The 15,823-nt window shown below is 48.0% G+C and overlaps 1 protein-coding gene across 3 annotated transcripts in view; it reads left to right on the forward strand.

Annotated features, from left to right (window-relative positions):
* The window catches only part of ppp2r2ba (protein phosphatase 2, regulatory subunit B, beta a), a gene marked incomplete at both ends in the record, with an annotated part of 39,077 nt that overhangs the window by 18,009 nt on the left and 5,245 nt on the right, over positions 1-15,823 (forward strand). The window contains 5 exons of one of the 3 annotated variants that reach the window (XM_080008309.1): positions 1,592-1,772; positions 11,032-11,129; positions 11,247-11,412; positions 12,628-12,740; positions 15,625-15,802. In XM_080008309.1, coding sequence (XP_079864435.1) covers positions 1,703-1,772; positions 11,032-11,129; positions 11,247-11,412; positions 12,628-12,740; positions 15,625-15,802 — 625 coding nt within the window. Of the gene's footprint in view, positions 1-1,591; positions 1,773-11,031; positions 11,413-12,627; positions 12,741-15,624; positions 15,803-15,823 lie in introns of those variants that run through there. The other 2 variants (XM_080008310.1, XM_080008308.1) reach the window with 2 other exon arrangements.

The following is a 15,823-nucleotide window of genomic DNA, read 5'->3' on the forward strand; positions in this document are numbered from 1 at the left end:
GGGGTTTCAGATCTTTAGACCAATACTGCATTGGACAAAGTGAACCTTAATGAACAGAAAGCACCTATCTTTCCCAAAATATAATTTAATTTCCAGTATATCACGAAAAAAAGTCATCAAACACCCATATCACCATTGTGAAAAAGTGATTGCCCCCTTAAACTTTGTAACTGGTGGCACCACCCTAACCCGATAACCGCATCCAAATGCATCCTATAGTTTGTTATCGGTCCTTCACGTGGCTGTGGAGGAATTTTAGCCCGCCCTTCATTGCAGAACTGCTTTGATTCAGACGCAAATTGGTAGGGGGCGAGCACTTTTTACGACGCTGTACATGCACCAACAGCAGAACAAATGATATCTTATGGCCAGAAGAAGTCGTGTCGTGTAGTTTTAACAGAGTCAGCCTCGGAAGTAGGAAGACAAACGGTCGAGGGTTGGGTGCTAACCTCATCAATATGCATCTGTGTTCTGTCAATTTCCCCTCATCCTCATCTTTCCCCATGTCTATTTACTGTTTCCATCTCTCCCTCCCTCTATCTCTCTATCTATCTCTGTATCCACGGTCTGTTTTCTATTTGTTGTTTTTGCTTTAAAACCCCTCCCCACACACGCACGCACGCACGCACGCGCACGCACACACACACACGCACACACACACACACGCACACACACACACACACACACAAAAATGTGTTATGTCATGTTCCGCAGCTTCCCATAATTGGGACTCTCCTCCCAGCACGAATTGCCATTGATTGTCAAACGCGTCGGATCTGCGCGGAGGAGAAAAGCGCGTCGGTTCGGTGCGGGTCGGGATGATGGCTTCTTGCTCCGCCTCGTGACGAACTCCGGTGGCTCCCGAGCGACAGCGCGACGGCGGCCGCAGCCCGCGGGGGAGCGCCACGGCCCGCGGGGGTTGTTAAAGAGGCAGCGGCGGCGTGGGAGGGGCGTCTGCGCGGACAGCAGATCGGATCCGGCTCTGCGTTTTACAGCGAGTCAGCTGAGGGAGAGAGGGAGAGAGGGAGGGAGAGAGGGAGAGAGAGAGAGAGAGAGAGAGAGATCTGCTGTGGAGGAAAAGACTGGATCACAGGAAGAGAGAGAGAGAGAGAGAGAAGGGGATATTCTGTGGATTCTGGTGATTCCGACGTGGGACTACAGGATGGATCGGAGCGAGCTTGTTGACGCATAATCCGACCACCAACACCACCACCACCACCACCACCAAGAGGGGTTGGGTTGGTGGTGGGGGGGGGGGTGGGGATCCAGCCCGCACAACCTCAAATCCTTCCAGAAGAGATTTACCGCTGCTGCGGGCTCACCTCCCCGGCGACGGAACCTGCAGAACCTCCACCTGCAACCACCAGATGCGTCCTGATACCCTCTGATATTTGGAACGGACGCCGTGTCCTGCGCTCGTTACTGCCCGCTGATAACGCACACACACACACACACACACACACACACACACACCATCGCCGGGAGTCCGCGGGACCGCTCGGTGCGTCCGGGGATCTGCCAGAACAAGAAAAAAAAAAAAAAAAAAAAAAAGGGGGAACATTTTGATCTGATTGTGTTGATTCTGCTGGAGGTCTGGAGGCATGACGACCCGCCCGCCGGCCCCCAGCTGCGCCTGCTGACGCTGCCGGCCGGGATGGGAGCATCGCTGCCGTCCCCACATCCCGAGTGACCCGATTCACCCATGGAGGAGGAGAGCGACACCCGCAAAATCAACAGCAGCTTCCTGCGCGACCACAACTATGCCACCGAAGGTATATTCCATTAAAACAACAACAACAAAAACCTTAAACAAATGAATGGTTCGTAGTGATTGATGGGATCTATTGCTTCCGTTTTGGCCCATGAGGCCATTTTTGCGATGTCTAAACTGATCAGGGGAAATCGTTCAAGGATTGTGTGTGTGTGTGTGTGTGTGTGTATCTGAAATAAAACCTGCTCTTTTCTGCGGGTGTTGAATCTAATCAAACACTAAACATGACCAACTGTGTATTTTGTGGTGTGTGTGTTTGTGTGTGTTTGTGTGTGTGTGTGTCAGCATCACCCACTGTGCCAAGTGTCTCTAGTGTATCATCATTTTTTCACGTATTAATATTATTATTATTATTATTATTATTATTATTATTATTATTATTATTGGATGCTAAGTGTCTCTAAATAAGCCGTAATTGTCCTACCCTACAATTCATCCTTATTTTAAATTTACATCGAATGAAACCAGAAGATGTATATTTTTTTGGGGTGGATCTCCAAAGCTGTGATATACTGCACATGTGAGCCTCCTCTTCCTCACTGACGGGACACCAGCCTCTCATTACCAGTCTGTTACCGGTTTGATGCCTAATGGCTCCCCCATGTTCATCCACCCAGCTCCACCTGCCTCCACCCCGCCCCCCTGCCCACCCCCCACCCCACCCCACAGGCTGGTAGCTTCATTGATCAGCATTTGAACAGTGATTTACAGATATGCTTGAAAGGCCATCGTCATATACCGCGTCTATCCCTAACCCTGGATCACACGCATTGATTGCAGTGATTAACTGCGACGCGTTCGGGCACAAGCAGAACACAACGCAACGCCAAACAAAACCATTTGATCACTGGCTTTTCAGGGCATTTCATGCAGAGATCTGTGCAGCACACACTGGTGCTTTAACATCGAACGGGTTCTGTTCCATCCATTCCATTTCTGACACTGCAGTAGGCTATACACCAAATACCAAGTCGTACTGGATTATCTTCCCCTGACTGCCTACTATGCTCATACAGTGAACATATTACACAGACCTATCTTGTGCATATCACATTGCATATTCTGTTTATTTGATATATTTCACTATTCTTGTTTTTTTTTTATTGACAATTTGTAGACTTTTTGCAAATGTGATTGAATTTTCTTACTTTACCTTTTGTTATATTTTGTGCTTATCATTATTTTGTTTTTTATTTTAATCTATTTTATTTTTCTCGGACTGTAAAGCTTTTTTTTTTTATTATAATCGTCAGTACGCACTCCGATAATCACCTTGATAAATTCCTATTACATGTAATGCACCTGGCGAAATTAAGTCATTCTGATTCTGATGAGGATGCCTCTGACAAAACTTCTTCAATTTGAGCGTTGCCTGTGGCAATATTTGTGATTTGTTATTATGCATATCATTTGCATGAATTTAACACGATGCTGTTCAGTAAAATAGAATTGACGCGCTTTGAGGGTTTACAGTACAAGAGCATTGGGCTGCTAGGTGGCTCCTTTCCCCCAGTAGGGATCTGCTGAGGTTACCAGTGGCTCTGCAGGTTGGTAGAGGGGTGGAAGCACAGGCACATTCCTTTCATACCCCAGCACCTTCTTTATTTTATTCTCTTCGTTTTCTGAGCCTCGGTTCTTACTGACGGCTTTCTGTCAGTCACTGGGCTCAGAGTGAGGGAACCGAGAGGGGGTGGGGGGTTAGTACCTTTGTGGATTGAGATGGAAAAATTGGGGAATCCTCTTCCATCTCTTTTTTCTCCTCCTCCGACGCCTTTCTTCTCTTTGTCTCGCTCCCTCTTTTTAATCTCTGACTCTCCGATTCTCTCTTTTTTTCTCTCTCGCCCTTCCCTGCTTTGCCTCCTCTCTCCATCTCTTCCTCACACCCTTTCTTTCTATCCAACCCCCTGTCTATTTGTCGGACAGAAACGTGCACGCACACACACGCGGGCGCCCACACACACACACACACACACACACACACACACACACACACACACACACACACGTCTTTGAGTTGCGGGTCTTAGTGTCTGTCCCAGTTGCAGATCATCCGGAGAGGGAGTGCTACTGGTTATAAAGCTGCAGACTGTCTGCTCTGCTGCCCTACTGGGCTTTTCCAGCACACGCCCTCCATTGTTGTAACTCTTTTACGGCTTCAATTTATGGTCTATTGTCATGCCTCATATATCACAGATGAACGTGTGTGTGTGTGTGTGTGTGTATGTGTGTGTGTGTGTCCGTTTAGTCCCGATCTTGGCCTCCTAAGTGGTATAAAGTCCGTCTGCTGCCGAGGGTCATACGACCAGTGTCTGGTTCTCTACCCTGCCCCTAATAAATTCACCAATGTCCAAAGTGCGGCCCTTTTAAAAATTGCTGATTCCTATGCACACAGATCACACGCATTCGCACACACACACACACACACACACAGTCTATGCATGCCTGAACATATATCTATGATCATGGCCGGGGTTTCCCTGAGGCGGTGGTTACCTTGGACAGCAGGGTATTTTAATGAAATGAAATTAACTCATGCTGACCTTTGGCTCACACCAATCCCACGCCTCAACGTGTGTGGGTGTCACATTTACTCTACGTGTGTGGTGTGTGTGTGTGTGTGTGTGTGTGTGTGTGTGTGTGTGTACGTGTGTGTATGCGTGTGTGTGTGTGTGTGTGTGTGTGTGTGTGTGTACGAGTGTCAGCACCGAACTGCATACAGTCGTACTATACGGTGCGACTGCAATACGCGCTCGTTTAAAATGTATTGAAAGCTTTGAGCCATGGACACAACTAGACAATTGTTCATCGCATGGGAGGTTTGTCGAGACGTTTTGGTGGAAGGAACATTACGTTTCTATTTGCATAGCATACACCAGCCGCCTACAAATCACACATTGCTAATGGCAACAGAATAGATAGATAGTCTTACCCTGCATGACTCTGTGTGTGTGTGTGTGTGTGTGTGTGTGTGTGTGTGTGTGTGTGCGTGTGTGTGTGTGTGTGTGTGTGTGTGTGTGTGTGTGTGCTGGTGGAAAAGGCATTAAAACTGTGTAAAGTCAATGGTCTGTGACACCCTTGCAACAGGGGTGCTGTTCAATTTTAATAATTCCCACCTCCGATGCTTTCATAATGCGTAGCACTTCCTAAATAGCCGCACAATGGGTTGTGGAGATGTAAATAGCTCTCCTGCCGCGACTCAGGAGCAAACCTGACGCCTGCCTTCGTATTGATTCCTGGTCCCTTACAATTTTGCCACCGGAACAATGACCTAAAGATCTACTGGTCGGACATGTAATCCTTTCCTCCTTTCTTCTTCTTAACCCCCTGTTCCTCTGATTATCTCCCTCCCTTTTTTTTTCAGCATGTGTCCGTCTGATGTTCATACAAGCCTGTGTGTGTGTATGTGTGTATGCGTATGCGTATGCGCGCGTGTGTGTGTGTGAGCGCGCGCGCGTGTGTGTGTGTGATGTGTGACGTGACCCCCTCTAGCCCCGGCGAATACTGATGCCGTCTCCAAATGGGCGAGTGCCCGGCTTTTATAGCGGCGGCTGATGAGAGCTAAGCAGTGTCTTGCCTGTGCCAAGGCAAACGGCCCCGGGGCCACACTTTAGGATGCGAGAAATAAAAATTAAAAAAAAAAAAAGACACCCCCAACCGTACCTCCAGGCCCCATTCATTATTCACTAGGAAACACTCAAAACGCCGGGCCCCGCCTCGGCGCAGAGCGCAACAAAGATAATGTGTGTACGTACGTGTTATTGGGGGTTGGGGGTTGTGTGGGGGGGGGTTGGGAATGCTTAATGGCAAGCTGTGAAGTTGGATTGAGTCTCACTCCTTATTCAGCAGTCGCTTTCATCCCCCTGATTAGCTCCTTATTAAGTCTGCAGCACCATGAAAATTTAATGAGAATTTATTAAAGAATACCCTTGATATTTCCACTGGAGGAAAAAAAAAAAAAAAAAAAAAAAAAAAAAAATATATATATATATATATATATATATATATATATATATTTATACCGTGTGTATATATATAGACACTCTTTAGTTGTGTTGTGGCCTCATGCACCAATACACACGCGGTGCAAGGGTCAGTGTGTGTGTTTCCAGCCTGGAGGCTGAGCAATATCTGCCCTTTCTGGACTCTGTAAAGGAGCTCGTTTGTTAGTGAAGGAATCTACTTCCTGGGTTTCGGCGGAAGAGGCGTCAGACGGATCGGTGCATGTTTTGAAGATCGGGTCCTTTCATACACGCACGCACGCGCACACACACGGATCCTCGGTCTCGACCCTCGTCGCCGCGTCTTGCGGTTCACGTCAACATTTAAAAGAAGAGGAAAGAAGAAACGGATGAAAGGTTTTCCATCGCATAAACAGAACTGGAGATAGGGGAAAGAAAAGGGGAGAGGAGGAGGAGGAGGAGGCGGCGGAGGAGGAGGAGGAGGAGGCAGGGAGTGCACGCTTTTGTTTCAGAGGTGGATTATAATTGTACAATCCCTGCCCCCACAATCATTTCTTATTCCCCCCCCCCCCCCATTTCAGAAAGAGAATACCAAATAGAGAGAGAGCGAGAGAGAGAGAGAGAGAGAGAGAGAGAGACCTTTCATGGCGTTCAACGTATTGATCGCTGTTCGCAACCAATTTCTTCCTGTGGGTCAGTTTGGCTCCCTCCGTTGCTCCGTGTTGTGTCTGTAGTCGGATGTGTGCCATGGCGACGTGTTAATGAAGTGTGAGAAGAGGAGCGTCTCACCCGTTCCACCCCCCCCCCCTCCATCGACTCTCAACCCCCCGCAGGGGGAGGATACGGAAAGGCGCGCGCCGTACTGTATGTGTGAGCAAACGCGCACACACACACACACACACACACACACACACACACACACACACACACACACACACACACACACACACACACACACACATCCTGCCTCCATCCCAAGAGACCGATCCTGGAGAAACCAGGTTAATGAGCTTGTTCAGTCCAGATCTCACGACGAGTCGGGCTCTCGAGATGAAGATAGCGGCATTGTGCCCTGTTACACGGTGTGAAGGTAAGCCCCGTAACGCGTCAGTACGAGGTGCCGGGGCTCATTTACAATTCCGACTGGTCTCCATTGTTGCGGGTCTACAATTTGAAGCCGCATCAGTCGCTAATTCGGCGCCAAGCGCGGTCGTGTTTTGTCCGCCCCGAACGACTTCGAACAAATTTGACACTGCGTTGAGTGTGGGGGTTTTTTTTTTCCATCTTTGAGACCGATGCATATTGTAGATTACCAGAAGCAGTGTGAGAGGAAGGGAAGTGAGCGAGAGAGGGAGAGAGAGAACGGACCTCCGTTATCCTCTGCCTGATCCTTTGACGCAGGCGGCTCAGTACAAGTGCTGTAATCCCCTCTCTCCATGTCTGACGCTAACAAAGCTTTTGCACAACATCACGTCGCCGGTTTCCGCTCGCTCTCTCCCTCCCTCCCTCTCTCTGTCTCTCTCCCCCTCTCTCTCCCTCTCTCTCTCGCTACCTGGAATCGGCAAACACTTATGCAACTGGCTTTTCAAGTGGTCACACTGTTTTGATCCGTGCCCTGTGTACACGATGTCCAATGGTGCGATTGGGTCAAGCCAGCCGCGACCCGCGGTCGATTCTTGGTGTGTTTACCCCCCCGCTGTAGGGCCATGCGTTTATATAGATTACATGTCCTCCTGTTTCCGTCTCTGCTTGTGTCTCTGGCAGCCAGACTCCTGTACATACGATCCGTCATTGACCTAAATACAGCAAAGATGTGGACTGGCCCCTCAAAATCGTAGTTTTGGCCAGACTCTTCAAAGTATAAACTATTTCAGCGCCCCGGGCAGTGGGTTGCATAGCTGCGGTTGCGTAAATGCAGTCGATATCCTCTCTTAGCTTTTTGTTGTGTTCGGGCGTCTCATTCCAGAATCAATGCATATCTATTTAGTTTCCATCCCATTGGTCTAGTTCCAGATTCTATATTGCATTCTGAAATGGCCATTGGCTCATTTAGAAATGATAAGGGCTATATCTATTTCCTTGTGTATCTCTTTCCTTGAATGTGTGTGTGTGTGTGTGTGTGTGTGTGTGTGTGTGTGTGTGTGTGTGTGTGTGTGTGTGTACACGCACGCACACAGACACACACACACACACACACACACACAGATACATTTATAGGTGATCATGCAGGAGTATTAAAGCCTTTCGGATTATGAAGACGCAAAATTACGAGGACACAATTCTGAGATTAATTATGAGATTATGAGGACACCAAATGTGGCCTGACCACCCCGGTGTCCTATTAACGCAGGTGTGTATTTAGGTGTGTATTCTTGTGTGTATTCAGGTGTATGCTCCCTTTAAACTAAATAGTCGCTCTTGCACACTCAGAGACACGGACAGAAACACACGCACGCACGCACACACACACACACACACACACACACACACACACACCCAACAGGCGTGCCCTGTGTGTTATTACTGGTGATGGATGTGTGTGTGTTCTCCGCAGCATCTCTCTGATGCACCGCTAAGCTCCGACCTGCCCGTGTCAGAACCGGCTTCCAACGCGATGTATGGCTTTCATTTAGTTATGTTTCGCTGATGAAGCTCTCACTGTCCGTGTGTGTGTGTGTGTGCATGTGTGTGTGTTGCACCTTAGTCTGTATAAGGGGGGCGGAGCGGCAAGATTTGAAACACATGTCTTCCAAACTGAATTTCAGACTATGACGCATAAGAGATTGTGTTTGTTTTTTTTATGTCGTATGTTTTCACTCTCAATGCCATTTCCTATTTACTACAGTATGTGATGAGGCAGAACCCCATTCTGGCCTTTCATGCTGAGTCCCTTCAAGCTCGCCTCAGCTTCGTTCATCTCTCTACATTCACCCTTTCTGTTGGTTCAGTGAGATGATCGAATGACGTATTCGTGTGTAAACTTGTTTAAAGACCTCCATCAATTACTCCTTCTCCTCAGCGGCTTAATGTGCTGATGATGGCAGACGGAGAGGAGAGGGTGTGTGTGTGTGTGTGTGTGTGTGTGTGTGTGTGTGTGTGTGTGTGTGTGTGTGTGTGTGTGGGTGTGTCTGTGTGTGTGTGTGTGTGCGTGTGTGTATGTGTGTGTGTGGGTGGGTGCATGGGGGGGTTGAAAAATGAAGGGGAAAGAACACATTGTTAAAAGACAGTGAGGAAGAGCTGCAGAGAGGATGAAAAGAGAATGGGTTTTGATTCCAGAATGCTGACTGCTAAGCCGTTCCCTTTCGATTCACTCGGATGGCTGTGGGCTGATTATCAACCACAGCATTGTGTGTGTGTGTGTGTGTGTGTGTGTGTGTGTGTGTGTGTGTGTGTGTGTGTGTGTGTGTGTGTGTGTTAATGTTGGGGTAGCTTATATGCACTGAAGACACACATAAACACACACAAACACAAACAACCACACAGACAAAGAGAGAAAGGGATGAATAGAAATCTTCTTGTCATTTGTGTGTGTGTGTATGTGTGTGTGTGTGCGTGTGTGTGTCTTCAGTCAGTGCCTATAACCTACCCCAAGTGTGCACGGGGCATGTTCGATAGCAATATGGCGTGCCAGTGGGGTACTCCCAGGCTGTAATTAGGTCAGTGTGCCTGTCTAGCAAATGTCATTAATTTTGAGATTCTAATATGATTAGGATGCCTCCCACCTCCACACACACGCTTGCAGATTATCCACATGCAAAGTCCCGGCATGGGGTCTCATCAGCGCGCCGGAAAGACGAAAAATGGCTTTTCTCTTTTACACCTTGCTATAATAATATGGAACTAGTGCTCATAAATCATGCAAACAGCACTGGTGTACACTAACCCCCCCTCCCACACACACACACACACACACACAGACACACACACACACACACACACACACACACACACACACACACACACACACACACACACTCGTGATAGTTGTGTTTCTCTCATGTAAAGTAGATTGATATTAAGAAATGAGCCGGTATGTGTGCTGCGTTCAACCACACACACACCCACCCACCCACACCCACACACACACACACACACACACACACACACACACACACACACACACACACACACACACACACACACACACACACACACACACACACACACACACACACACACACACATACTGGATTTTCACTGTATTGCAGCACTCTGTCTGCTGAGTTACAGCTAGCATCAGCAACTAAGTCTGAGCGCTATTGGCACAAGCACACCGCTGACTGCTGCTATAGAGACGGAAACGGTCTCCATGGCAACGTCCCCCCTCTCCTGTTCGTTTCTCCACCAGTAGCAGGTCCATGGAGGGTGTGTGTGTGGGGGGGATAGAAAACAACAAGCTCTCTCTCTCTCTCTGTCTCTCTCCCTCTCTCTCTCTCTCTCTGGGTGTCTCTTCTTTTACGATTAGTTTGAAATGATCGTAGCGACAGAGGGGGCTGAGTTGCGGAGTGTGACCGACATTATGCCGCGTGCGTTGGACGTGCGCGTCTCGCCCGGGGCTGTACAATAACTACAGTCACCATTAGCTTCTCCTTCAGCCAGACAGATGTATGTCTTTGAGGAGGAGAGGAAAAGCTACCTTAAGGGTAGGTGCTTCTGTTGTTTACCTTCCGAGCGGAAAAACCCGCCGCGACGCAGAGAGAGACACACCGGGAGTATATTTAGAAATAAAAGAGACTGACGGACGGGTTGATTCGTGCTTTTCTTTGTTGCTGCGGTTGGTGCAGCTCCAGATCGGCGACGAGAGTGAATACACGACGTATTCATCATGTCATGGCTACACGATTGGACAACCAGAATCCTGACACACGCACACACACACACACAAACAAACACACACACACACACACACACACACACACACACACACACACACACACACACACACACACACACACACACACACACACACACACACACACACACACACTCGTAGGGATATTCATGTAATTAAAAAGACAAAGATTGGTTTACTTTGGGGGCGGGGGATGGGGGTTTGGGGTGAATTAGTTCACAACCACAAAGTGAATCACAATGGGACTCCTCCCTAACCCACATTTCACCGATCTAGTGGGTTATCTGCCCTGGTGATACGGTTGCGGGTTTATCACTCTCCCCGTTCTCCTGACCGCTTTAATTAAATCTTTGTGCCAGACCGAAACCTTTTCCGCTCTCCTGGCCAATGCCTGTTCTTCCATGCTGACATTTTCTCACCCCCACCACCCCATGCTTCCTGTGCTGCAGCTGACATTATCTCGACGGTGGAGTTTAACTCGTCGGGGGAGCTGCTGGCCACCGGGGATAAAGGAGGCCGAGTCGTCGTCTTCCAGAGGGAGCAGGAGGTGAGTCACGGCCGCGGAAACCCCGCGGCTTCCGCCTTCCGACTCGGACGAGAAACTATTTTGTTTATCGAGGTGACTATAGCGTCATGCCCAAACTCTTGTTTCTCCTCCGGGCAGAGTAAGAGTCAGCCCCAGCGGCGGGGCGAGTACAATGTTTACAGCACCTTCCAGAGCCACGAGCCCGAGTTCGACTACCTGAAGAGCTTGGAGATCGAGGAGAAGATCAACAAGATCCGATGGCTCCCGCAGCAGAACGCGGCTTACTTTCTTCTCTCCACCAATGGTAAGCCAGGAAAACTAAAGGGAAACAGCTGAAAAAACAGCTAATTGAGGCAACCCTGGACAAATGGACACAAGCTGCGGTTCGACCCTGGGACAAGATGGACTGTACACAATCCTTTTAGATTGGTTTCGCAACGTATCTTTGTCCATGCTCGTCATTATGTAATGAGAATGGGGGGGATGTAGATATTATAGCCATTTTGGACAAATATCCGTCATTTAACTTCCTATGGTTGACTCTGACCCTGAGTTTGAGTCAACCACAGGGAGAGGTAAAGCTTTCTTGCGCTGCTCTAGATACGTTTCGGACAAATAAATCATAACTGGTGAGAGTGATGTCACAAATGATGAGCCTCGTCCTTTTTAGATAGAAATGTATCGCCTCAAAAGAGACGTACAAACCCTTTCTCGGAATCGAGTCCACCGCGTTCAAATTTTCGTGAGAGCCCTCCGCGTGTCGAGCACAGCAAGTCTTTTATTACGCATCTCTGTATGTTGCCTTCTTCCATATCACAACTTTAATAAACCAATTCATCATTCAGCCACATATACGATGTATAATGTATGTGCCTTGGGGGAAAGGTGTTATCAAAATCCCACGAAAAGCTCTATTTTCCCTAAATGATCATCTACACGTGTTTCACTTGACTGAACCCATGCCACCAGCAGAAACCCTGTAGCTTCAGAACCCCCACCCAACACACACGCACACACGCACACACACATCAGCAGGGAGACATCTTGCAGATTGAGCGCTTCATGCATGGCTGCCGCCCCACAGCGCTCGTGGTGGCTGGAGCAGATGGCGGAGCATCCTACGGCGATGGTCTCCCCCCACCCCGCCCTGACACCGAGTCCCAGAAACAAACAAAAAAAAAAGAACCAAACAACGAGGGTTCCAACGCCGACTCAACTCCGTCCGCCGACCCACTGTGTTTTTTTGGTTTTTTTTTTGGTATTTTTTAAGTTGGAAACCGGGAGAACCTGAAAGACGTGTATTCACTGAAGTGGAGTCAATGTCGCCGGATTCCACGTCCTAACACTCAGCCTCCATTCATCATCCTCACTGGCTGCTGCCCAGACACGCGCCAGATTGGTCCCCCAACCCCCCTCCGCATCTTTTCCATCTTACACAGTGTTACTGATTATTTTATGCGTCTCCATCTGAAAGTGTTTGATTTTGTTTCTTGTTTAACCCCCCCCCCCCCCCCCCCAGACAAGACGGTGAAGCTGTGGAAGATCAGTGAGAGAGACAAGCGACCGGAGGGCTACAACCTGAAAGACGAGGATGGACGAATCCGAGACCCATCGACCATCACCTCGCTACGGGTGAGAGGACAAACACAGCGGTCACTGACCAGTAGAAGATACAGTAGGTGGATGGATGGATAGATGGATGGATAGATGGACAGATGGACAGACGGACAGATGGACGGACGGATAGACGGTTAGATGGATAGACAGATACTTCATTCATCCCCCGAAGGAAATGGCAGTCAGCAACAGCTTACATCAAAAAATAGACAATAACAATTAAAGCAATGGAATGAACAATTAAAGAAGAAAATGGCAATGTATGGAAAATGTGGAAATATGCAATGCACTGTACACAATAGACTATTACAATACACAATAAACCTGATAAACAACACAATATGTAACCAAAAAAAATTGGAAAATAAATATATATATATATATATATATATATAAGTGACCCAAAAGGAAAAATCTGGTCTTATACAATAACTTATGACATAAAGCTAGTAGTGAACCAGAAAGCTGAATCTAAGATGAAAAAGGAAATGGCAATGTACAATTAACCTAATCCTAGATATAAGTCAGAAAATAGAAAAAGTAAACATGAAATTAAACGGTAAACTGAATGGCGGTGAATAAACATCAACAAATTTGCATCATCCACAAATGGATTCTGAACTCAGTTTAGGAGTTTTTTTAATTTCAGATTTTCTCAGATCATTCTCGAGCGGAAATGGAAAACATAGAGGAGATAAAAACAAGAAAAAAAAAAGATGTTTACTCGATTACTGTAGATACTTTTAAGATGGTGTGGCGTTTTGGTGTGTGCATCCTCAAAAAGCATTACACGCTTCGCAAATTTCCATCAGGTTTTATCGTCCCCACATTATGTTCTTATTTCCGCCGATACTCCTTATGCACCGGCTCTCAAACGGCTAATAGAAAAGATTCCTTGGCTGTTCCTTGCTCTTTGTTTAATATCGCCAGCTTCAAACATGGCGGCGGTTTTGGGGGGTTTTAGGGGGTCAGGGTGTGACAGAAAGCAGAGAAGGTAGAGTAAGCATTTGATGAAACCCATGATGGAGGTCATCGTCTATTCACCTCCGTCTCTCTCACTCTCTCTCTCTCTCTCACTTTCATTCATCTTTATCACCTCAATACTGGTCTTCAATCTTCATACAAAAATGACACACCCGTCAGGGTGTGTCATTTTTGTGTGTGTGTGTGTGTGTGTGTGTGTGTGTGTGTGCATGTGTTTGTGTGTAGTGTGTGTCCCTGCCATAATAGATTAGTGCTGTGTTCAGCGTGTCTGGCCCTCTTTGTCTGGCTGGCCGGGGATCACAGCAACCTGGGGGACGGGCCAGGACTGTGGCAATCCTGTTTAGGGGCCATAAAATCTATAGAAGGAGAGAAACTCAAGCAGAGAGGAGGGAGGGAGGGAGGGAGGGAGGGAGGGATAATAGGGCAGGAGAATTGAAACCGTCTTTTTTGGGGGGTTGCAAACTTCCTGATATGCTTGTTATATGAGTGTCGGGGCATATTCTTCGGCAGATTATGAGGTTATCATAAAACGTTGATGATTGTGGTTGTTTACTGTTTGTTTTTTTTATTATGTAAGGCACGGCAAGTTTATTTTTACAATGTATTTCATGCTCAAGGGCAATTCAAAGTGCTTTACATAAATCCTAAAATAAATTAAAGGATAAAAGCAAAGAAGCATAAATGCTTAGAAATATAAAGGTTTATACAGGTAAATAACAGGTTTAAATTACAGTTTAAAACAGACCTACACACTTAAAAATGGCAGGAGTCAAACCTGCACCCCCTTTTTATCATTGGGAGTGGACTCTTACCAACTCTTCAACGCCCCCAAAAGGTAAACAGTATTTCATAGGATACAGTACACAATTTCACCATAAGAGCAGTTGTTGCCGAATGCTGTTGGCCCATGCTGACGGTTCCCAGTGTTCATTTGACAGATGAAGGAGGGGAAGGAAGGGGTTGAGGGAGCATCATTTAACGGCGCACCCGTCCGTGTTGGGGCAAGGCGGGGTTAATGTGGCCCTCGCCTCCCCGGACGTCCACTGAAAGACGTGGAAATAAAGTGACACCCGTGGAGCGACAGCGGCCCGCTGTGCCGCCCTGGCTGCCTCCCAGAATCTGCCACCGAGAAGGTGGAAGGCGGAGAGGAGCAGTCGATTTGTTCTCTCCACCCTCCCCTCCCTTCTCTCTTTGTGTGGGTTTTTATCTCTCCCGACGAGGAGCCGCATGCGGACTGGTGCTGGGCGTCTTTGAAGATGTCACAGCGTGTGCGTGTGCGTGCGTGTGTGTGTGTGTGTGTGTGAGAGAGAGAGAGAGAGAGAGAGAGAGAGCTCATCTCAATTCTGCAGAGTTCAGTTATCATTCCACAGCAGGGCCTTGTGCTGCCTCGGGGCCGTCTTTCTCTTTCTCTCCCCTTTCTCGCCCTCTCTGTCTTTGCTCTCTCTGTTTTTCTCACACACACACACACACACACACACACACACACACGAGAGCACCGCCCAGCAGTCATATGAAAGAGAATGAGCGAGAAGAGCGAGAGAGAGAGAGAGAGAGAGAGAGAGAGAGAGAGAGAGAGGGAGAGACGACCCGTCAGAAACCACAGATATTCACAGTTCTCGTGGAGCTCCCTTGCTCAAATGGCCCTGGAGCTTTTTTTTAAATCGCACCCTTGTTCTTTACGCTGTCTCGGTCCGATTAAGATTTGTGCAGGAAATATCGCCCCCTCGAGCCGTTCCACCGGGAGGGGTTCTAGAGGGACGCGCCATTCTTCACCCGCACGCTTAAAGATCTCTCTTGATTAAATCTCATTGTTGACGAAGCGCTGTGGAAGCCTTCGTCTCTCATCTCCCCTCGCTCTTGCCCGTTGCTCACTTGTCTTCTCTTTTTCCTTCTCCCGCGCACCTTCGCGATGCAGGTGCCGGTCCTGCAGCCCATGGACCTGATGGTGGAGGCCACGGCCAGGCGCGTGTTCAGCAACGCCCACACGTACCACATCAACTCCATCTCCGTCAACTCCGACCTCCAGACCTACATCTCCACGGACGACCTCAGAGTCAACCTGTGGAACCTTGAGATCACAGATCGCAGCTTCAGTATCCTGACCCCGAATGTCC

The sequence above is a fragment of the Zeus faber genome (assembly GCF_960531495.2).
Source record: "Zeus faber genome assembly, chromosome: 10".
NCBI classification, from domain to species: domain Eukaryota; kingdom Metazoa; phylum Chordata; class Actinopteri; order Zeiformes; family Zeidae; genus Zeus; species Zeus faber.